The 7,822-nt window shown below is 43.7% G+C and overlaps 1 protein-coding gene across 1 annotated transcript; it reads left to right on the top strand.

Moving 5' to 3' along the window:
- Positions 1–146: 146 nt before the first annotated feature.
- NCL (nucleolin) lies at positions 147–7,339 on the top strand. The gene is made up of 14 exons (XM_009700666.1): positions 147–239; positions 857–1,142; positions 1,473–1,622; positions 2,074–2,259; positions 2,471–2,554; positions 2,817–2,952; positions 3,341–3,477; positions 3,961–4,087; positions 4,283–4,416; positions 4,778–4,913; positions 5,017–5,168; positions 5,691–5,817; positions 6,256–6,473; positions 6,675–7,339. Exons 1-14 carry the CDS (start codon positions 147–149, stop codon positions 6,752–6,754), a joined length of 2,046 nt encoding a protein of 681 aa, XP_009698968.1. The 3' UTR covers positions 6,755–7,339.
- Positions 7,340–7,822: the final 483 nt, after the last annotated feature.

Raw genomic sequence — 7,822 nt, 5'->3', positions numbered from 1 at the left:
CGGCCACGTGGTTGGGACAATTGTCCGCCGGTACGAGCGCTCGCAGGTGGCCCGGGTGCCTCGGAGCGTGCATGTGCTGCTCGGTCCCGGGCAGAGAAATGAACGGCACCTAACAGCTTGCTCTCTTTCAGACTCCCAAGAATCAGATGAAGCAGAAAAAAATGGCTCCTCCCCCCAAAAAGGTCGAGGAAAGCGAGGAAGAAGAGTCCTCTGAGCTAGAGGAAAGCAGCGGAGAAGAGGTGATCAATCTAGAAATGAAGTCGAAAGGATGCATGTGTTACAAAAGTGTCATGAGGGTTGGGGGGTACATAGTATGTGACAAAGAATCAACATTAATAAATGATTATTGGTGTCTGACAGTTAATTGTGGTTAAAGAATAAACTGGATTTCATAAGAGAAAAAAAAGCAATGTGGGGAAAACTAGCTTAGCTGCTAAGTCTGTACTTTCAGGCTTTGGAAGGACTGCTGGCGTCTTAAAGCTGTCCTAGTACCGATGAGTGAGTAGATGATTAATTATTCCAGTAGAGCATCAGCAATAAGTGATTTATTGCACACAAATAATATGCAAGACTAAAAATTTCAAGCTATTGAATGCTACTGGAGAGATCACTGATCTTACTTCAGGACCAGGGAATTTGGAGATGCTTTACTGTTCCATGAGCAGTCTGTTAAAACCATGAAGAAGCTATTTTTGAGCTTTATTAATTCAACAGAATAGGCAATTAAGGTAATTCAACAGAAACTGTTTGTCAGAAGTATATGCTTTAGATTGCAGTTGCTGTATATTTGTCTGACATTGAAGTATGAGTAGTTTAAAGGGCCAGCAAAAGAGTCTTACACTAATGTGTATTTCAGGTGATCCCTCAGAAGAAACAAAAAGTAGCCGTTACACCAGCCAAGAAGGCTGCTACCCCTGCAAAGAAGGCTGCTACTCCTGCAAAAAAGGCAGTTATCCCTGCCAAGAAGACTGTGGCTACTCCAGCTAAAAAGGCTGTTGCTCCATCACCTAAAAAGGCTGCTGTCCTAACCAAAGGAGCGAAAAATGGAAAGAATGCCAAGAAGGAAGAGAGCGAGGAGGAAGATGAAGATGATGACGAAGAAGATGATGAGGAGGAGGATGATGACGAGGAAGAAGATTCTGGTAAATTACTTTTGAAATATGTGTTTATCCTTGTATAGGTTGACTAAAGCTAGTCCAATCAAGTTGCGGAATTTGAGTGCTTTGGAATTGAAAGTTCAGTATGATTTAATATTTGTGAGAGGGAGGGTCATTGATTGAAAGGTGGGGAATTGGTGAAGTTTGGAGGAGAACTTGGGCTGCAGCTGGATTACCTGCAGCATGTGAAGCATCTTCTAGTTTGCTGATTGTTCTTTCCTGAACTTTGCCAAAAGCTTGTGAAACAAAGTACTTTACTAGTAAAGTTTGAAGGCTGAGTGGTGTGGGTAAACACTTGCTGTACTGTTGGTGCAGATGAGGAAGAGGAACCAGCAATGCCTGTGAAGCCTGCAGCCAAAAAGCCTGCAGCAGTACCAGCCAAAAAGCCTGCAGTTGTGCCAGCAAAGCAAGAATCTGAAGAGGAGGAGGACGATGAGGAGGATGATGAGGAGGAAGATGATGATGGTATGTGGAATTTAGGAAAACCTTGTCTGGCTCTTTAAAAAAAAAAAAATAAATCTAGATGTTAAACTGATAAACACAGGGAGCTAGAGAGGTGTAACTTAATGGATTAGTTGGGAGTGATGCAGAGTGTCTGTCTGTCTCCATTTAGTGCCCATCTGATTTTAGCTGGCTATTGTCCATCAGATGCGGCTGAGTGCGTGTTTATTTCCCTATTGCTAGTAAAACTTCCTTTTTACTCTTGGGAACAGGTACTGTTTTTTAATGCAGTAAAACTTAAGGAAGAGGCAGCTTTTATAAACACTATAAATATATTAAACCGGTTTCCTGAGAACATACAAACTTAAGGAGGCATGAAAAACATTTTATGTCACAAGATTTTAATTTTTTTTCTTAGTCTCAAAAGGGGCTTAATCTTGAATATGTCTGAAATCTTGTGCTCATCTTGTTTTAGAGTCTGAAGATGAAGCCATGGACACAACCCCTGTTCAGGTGAAGAAACCTACTCCAGCAAAGGCTGCACCAGTGAAAGCTAAGGCAGACTCTGAAGATGAGGAAGATGAAGAAGATGAGGATGAAGACGATGAAGATGAAGAGGAGGAGGATGAAGAGGATGCCGAGGAAGAAAGTGAGGATGAAAGTGAGTTTAAATGTTTTTTGAGGCCATAATTCTCCAATAACAGGAAAAATGCCGGAGCAAAATCTTTGTCCTGTCGTGGGCTGAAGATCAGTTGCTGTAGTGACAAGAGAGAAGGTCTTGCGTATGACTAAAGATTAACGCTGCTGTATTGATCCAGTATAGGAAAAGTTGTTTTGTACTTTTCAGTGTTGTTGTTTGTTCTCTGTCACAGAACCTGTCAAGGAGGCACCTGGAAAGAGGAAGAAAGAAATGGCCAATAAAAGTGCACCAGAGGCCAAGAAAAAGAAAACAGATGGTAGGTGGTACGGGATCATCCAGTGATGCTTGTGTGATGGGCTGCTATTGGACTGTTGGGTGAGGCACATAACTGTGAAGGGACAGGATGCTGAGTGGGGTTTTTCCCAGCACAAATGATGATTATAAGGGACTTAATACTGAAGTATGATGTCACTTTTGAGTAGAAACTGATGTGCTAAAGCTGTCTGGAGTCTGGCTTCCAGTTCATAAAACTGCCTTAAAAAAAAAAAACTATAACTTGATTATCTTTTCATTTAAAGGGCCCACTTCAGCTTTCTCCCTCTTTGTGGGAAATTTGGTCGCCACCAAGGAGTATGAAGAACTGAAGGCTGGCATCAGAGAATTCTTTTCAAAGAAAAATATTGAAGTTTTAGATGTCAGAATTGGTGCTTCCAAGTGAGTTCATCAGTAGAATTTTGCTGCTTATTTCTCCTAATTGGCAGTAATCTGTTTAGAGAGGTATAACTGTGCTGATGCTGGTTCCCTTCAAGATGCTGGGACGGTTGCCTGATAGTGTGTGGAAGCTGGAAGAGGCACAGTACTGATACGGATATCATACTTGCCTGGCTTGCAGCTTTTTCAGACAGTGTATCCCTAAAGGGAGAGCTGCCACTTCAGTACAGAGCTGTTGTTCTCTACTGTTGTTTTGGTTATGTGGGCAAGTTAGCATTTATTTTATGAACAGTCTAAGTTGACCAGTGGGGACCTCTCTGGTTTGGGGTTTCTGCTTGTGTTCTCTGCTACTAGGGATAGATCAGCTTAAATAGTAAGGTTACTCTTTCAGGCGATTCGGCTATGTAGACTTCTCATCTGCTGAAGATCTGGATAAAGCTCTCCAACTGAATGGAAAGAAGTTAATGGGTTTGGAAATCAAACTGGAAAAAGCAAAGAGCAAGGAAACTATGAAAGAAAATAAGAAAGGTATGGTCCATAACTCTGAATACCTGTGCACATCAAAGAAAAGGTGTCATAATCGGGCCTTGGAGCAGGCTTGCAGTGTTACTGGTGGCTGCTGTTCTGTTCTTTTAAGGCAGATCTTCCTGAGTTTTTTTGGGCTCTGTATCATAAACGCTTTCTGAAACACTAACATACAGATATGCAAGTTCAGACTGGAATATCTGGAAATGTGATCCCAAGAAATAGTGAATACTGGGGGGGCTCATGAGGAAGTGTGGCTCTTTGTGAAGCTTTAGGACCTGTTTTGTGAACTTGATGCCCTTAAGAGAAGTACAATGACAGCCTAATTAACTTTCATAATAGTTGCTTTTTCAGCTCCTGAGAAGGTGAATGCTTATTGTGGTTTATTTTCTGCTGGATCAGCTCACTGATTCTCACTGAATTGGCAGTGTAGATGAAGAAGGATTTTTAGCTGGTAACATGAAGGTAACTTTTCTTTCTTTGCAGAGAGAGATGCTAGAACACTCTTTGTGAAGAATCTGCCCTACCGCTTAACTGAGGATGAAATGAGAGAGGTGTTTGAAAACGCACTAGAAATCCGAATGGTGATGAACAAGGAGGGGAACAGCAAAGGGTATGTAGCTGAGAGGACTATTGGATGTTTGCTGTTCCTCAGACTCTTGGGATATTTTGATAAGCTGATGGGTCCTTTAACTGCCTTAAGGAACCTGTTGTTTTAGGTGTACTGAAAATGCTAATTTTTAAGGCATTTTTCATTCACATCCTTCCCCACATTCCTGAACTGCTTATGTTCTTTTCTGTGCTGTAGGATGGCCTATGTTGAATTTAAAACAGAAGCTGAGGCAAACAAAGCTCTGGAGGAGAAGCAGGGCACAGAGATTGATGGTCGTGCCATGGTCATTGACTTCACTGGTGAGAAGAGCCATCAAGAACATCAGAAAGGTACTTTTCCAGATCGGTAACATGCATACAAATGACACGTAGGATTTAATTCCACTTGTTTCAGAAGTTTACTAGGGACAGAGCAACTTGAAGCACTGCAGGATAACTGTAAGATATCAGGAAGGGACCTTTTGCTTAACTTGTGCTCTCCATCCTATGCATTTCATGTCTCTACTGCATGTTTCAGACAAGGGGGGCGACTAGTCTAGGTGACCAAAACAGTGTTGCACTTGACCTTGTGCCTTACCTCGAGGTGAGGAAGGAGCAGTAACTACTCTCACTCTAGAGAGGGTCTTGTGACTAGAGGAAAAGAGCTCTCTTTCTCCAAACTTGTGCTTACAGCACTGAATTTTTTCCATAGGAGGTGGAGAGAGGGAGTCAAAGACCCTCATTGTCAACAACCTCTCATATGCTGCTTCAGAAGAGACTCTCCAAGAACTGTTTAAGAAAGCTTCTTCCATCAAGATGCCACAGACCAACCAGGGCAGGCCTAAAGGGTATGTTGTGCCTTGCTTCTGACTCGTGAGTTGCGAATGACGTACCTCCACGGGTCCCTTGCGCTCCCAGGCTGACTGACTTGAAATCTTCCTCTTCCAACAGGTACGCATTTGTAGAATTTCCCACAACTGAGGATGCCAAAGAGGCATTGAATTCCTGTAACAATACAGAGATTGAAGGCAGAGCAATCAGACTGGAATTCAGTTCACCAGCATGGCAGAAAGGGAACGTGAACGCGAGAGGAGGATTTAATCGTAAGTGTTCCATGTTTGATCATTTGATCTTGAGACAGCTGTGGCAGGAGTGTACCATTCATGCAAACTTAAGGCTGCTTTAAAAAAAAAAGTGTGCCTGTGGAGTGAAAGACTTGCATTGTAAGCAAGTGTGCTGGATATGATGACTGATTATCTGAAATGCTGATGAAACTATTACCGAAGTTCTCTAGATAGTCAAGTGCTGATCCAGCAGTGTCTGTCCAGTTAGTATCCCTATTGATAAGATGCAAGCATTTATTTTTTAACAAAAAAAAAAGGGGGGGGAAATTATTTTGATGGTACCTGGTTGGCTGATGGAGATTCTTTGACCACAGGTTCTAACTGTAGTCCTGAAAAAGTTTCCAAGGACTTCTTTAAGTGCCTGAGCTGTTACTTCAAAACGAACCCCTTAGCCCTGTGAGCTGTTGTAGGAGCCAGTAATGCAAGCTGGATGTGATGTTAAGAAACTGACGGTCACCTTGCTCAGGCTTAATGATCTCTGAATGTATTCTCTTTCTGTAGAACAAAGCAAAACGTTGTTTGTCAGAGGCCTTTCTGAGGACACCACAGAGGAGACGCTAAAAGAATCATTTGAAGGCTCTATAAGTGCTAGAATAGTCACAGACAGAGACACTGGATCATCTAAAGGGTATGTTAAACGTCACCTGCGATCACTTGCTACAAAGAGCCTTGCTTTATAACTCACACAGTGCAGGGTGTTTCTCGCTCATGCGGGTGATTCTTTGAAGCTAGTAAATTGCATGGAACCAGAGAACAAGCTTCAGCTTCGGGTCGGTTCGTAGAGGGCAGCGCGTGCTGACTTCTCAATGAGCTCCTTGCTGCCGACAAATCCGTGGCAGCCTGTGGATTCGCACGAGAAGAATATTAACTGTTCAGTACTGGCAAACTCACAATGGGGCTCCATCGATTGTGATTAGCCATTGCTGTTCTACAAGTAACGCGGTCCTGATCCCTGTGCGGTTGCAGAAGTGCAGGTCTCTGTTTCCGAAGGGATTGCGATCGAGTACCTGGAGGTGGTGCTGCAGCTTGTGGAGTTTGACTGTTTTTCTCTTAACCTGTTCCCTAGGTTTGGATTTGTGGACTTCAGCTCCCCAGAAGATGCCAAAGCAGCTAAAGAAGCCATGGAGGATGGAGAGATCGATGGAAACAAAGTGATCCTTGATTTTGCCAAGCCAAAGGGTGAATTTCAACGTGGCGGTGGATTTGGTGGTCGTGGCGGCAGAGGAGGAGGCCGAGGAGGAAGAGGTGGATTTGGTGGCAGAGGTGGTGGCAGAGGATTTGGAGGTAAGAAGAGGCAAATGCTGCTGTTGTAAGGGGGTATGCTCAAAAATTAACCCGAAGCCATTCTTGGGATTAGGCTATGGTGCCGCCGCAGTGCTTGATGTGAATTTATTTTCTGTCCTGTGTCAGGATGGGTTTGGAAGGGCAGTGGTATCTGTGCAGGGGTACCTGTAACTCTGCTTCTTGTAATCATTTTCTTTCTAGGTAGAGGAGGTGGCTTCCGAGGAGGCAGAGGAGGAGGTGGAGACCACAAGCCACAAGGGAAGAAGATAAAATTTGAATAAACTTCCCCTTTCCTTTCCCTTCCTGCTCTCTGAGACTATCTGAAAGGACTCCGGGGGTTTTTATTCTCCTTTGATCTTGGCGGAGCCTTCGGAGGACATTCCAAGATGCGAAGCAGTACTGTGAGCCACTTGGAAGATACAATTTTCATTTCAAGGAAGAGAGAGCAAGCCATTTTGACCGCTTGCCTATTCAAATGAACTTTTTAAAAAACGAGTGATAGATGTGGGAATTTACCCCTTGTCTGTGAGTTGTCTTGAATTTATAATGTTTTACCCATGTACAAAAATATTTTTTTTTCCTATAAACTTCTGTAGCATTTTTGCTGTAAAAATGCAGAATGTTTTATCATTTGTGCTTCAGCACCCTGTCTTGGACAGATTAAAGGACCTAAACTGGTTCGTGTTACTTCTGTGCCACTAAATGAAGCAGGGATGTGAGAAATCATCAGGCGTGAGCTTTCTCTCTCTCTTAAGGTCATTAACGTCTCAGGCAGCAGCTAGTGTCCTGCTTTGCTGTAGCCTGCCTCAGCTCCCAACAACATACATGTGCCCTGCTGAAAGGTGCTTGCAGGAAGGAAGGAGGGAGTGGATTTTTTTTTTTTTACTGAAGGTGTATGTAGTGTTACATGCTAGCCAATTGCTTTTTTACTTTCTTTTTAAACAAATGAGTAAATCTGATCTTGTACCAAGGCCCTGCAGCTCAGTCACACTCTCCTACAGGCCTTGCCTCTTGTGCTTCATTCCAGGTTGTGTCCTCTTGACTCGGCCCTAAGTGTGAAGCAAATATATTGAAAAATGGGGTTGGGGAAAGTAACTGTTTGCTCCATGCCTTCTGATGTTCCTCAGCTCAGTAGGAGTGGGGATGAAGGTGCTAGGTCCTGGCCTTGTCCCACAGCAGTAGTTACTGGCCTCTTTTTTCAGCCAGGCACTTGGCTGCTGCCCTGCAGAGGCAGCTGATGGGGGGCAATGCTACTCTTGAGTGACTGCAGCACGGGGCCAGCGGCTGTTTTGGTTGAACCGGTCGTGTTGGCGGGGAGCTGGCAGTTGAAACCTCCCCTGAGCTCAAAT

Source organism: Cariama cristata, unplaced genomic scaffold, assembly GCF_000690535.1.
Source record: "Cariama cristata isolate BGI_N322 unplaced genomic scaffold, ASM69053v1 scaffold4355, whole genome shotgun sequence".
Taxonomy (NCBI): domain Eukaryota; kingdom Metazoa; phylum Chordata; class Aves; order Cariamiformes; family Cariamidae; genus Cariama; species Cariama cristata.
The sequence above is the reverse complement of the archived record's forward strand: the minus strand, read 5'-3'. Positions and strand labels throughout refer to the sequence as shown.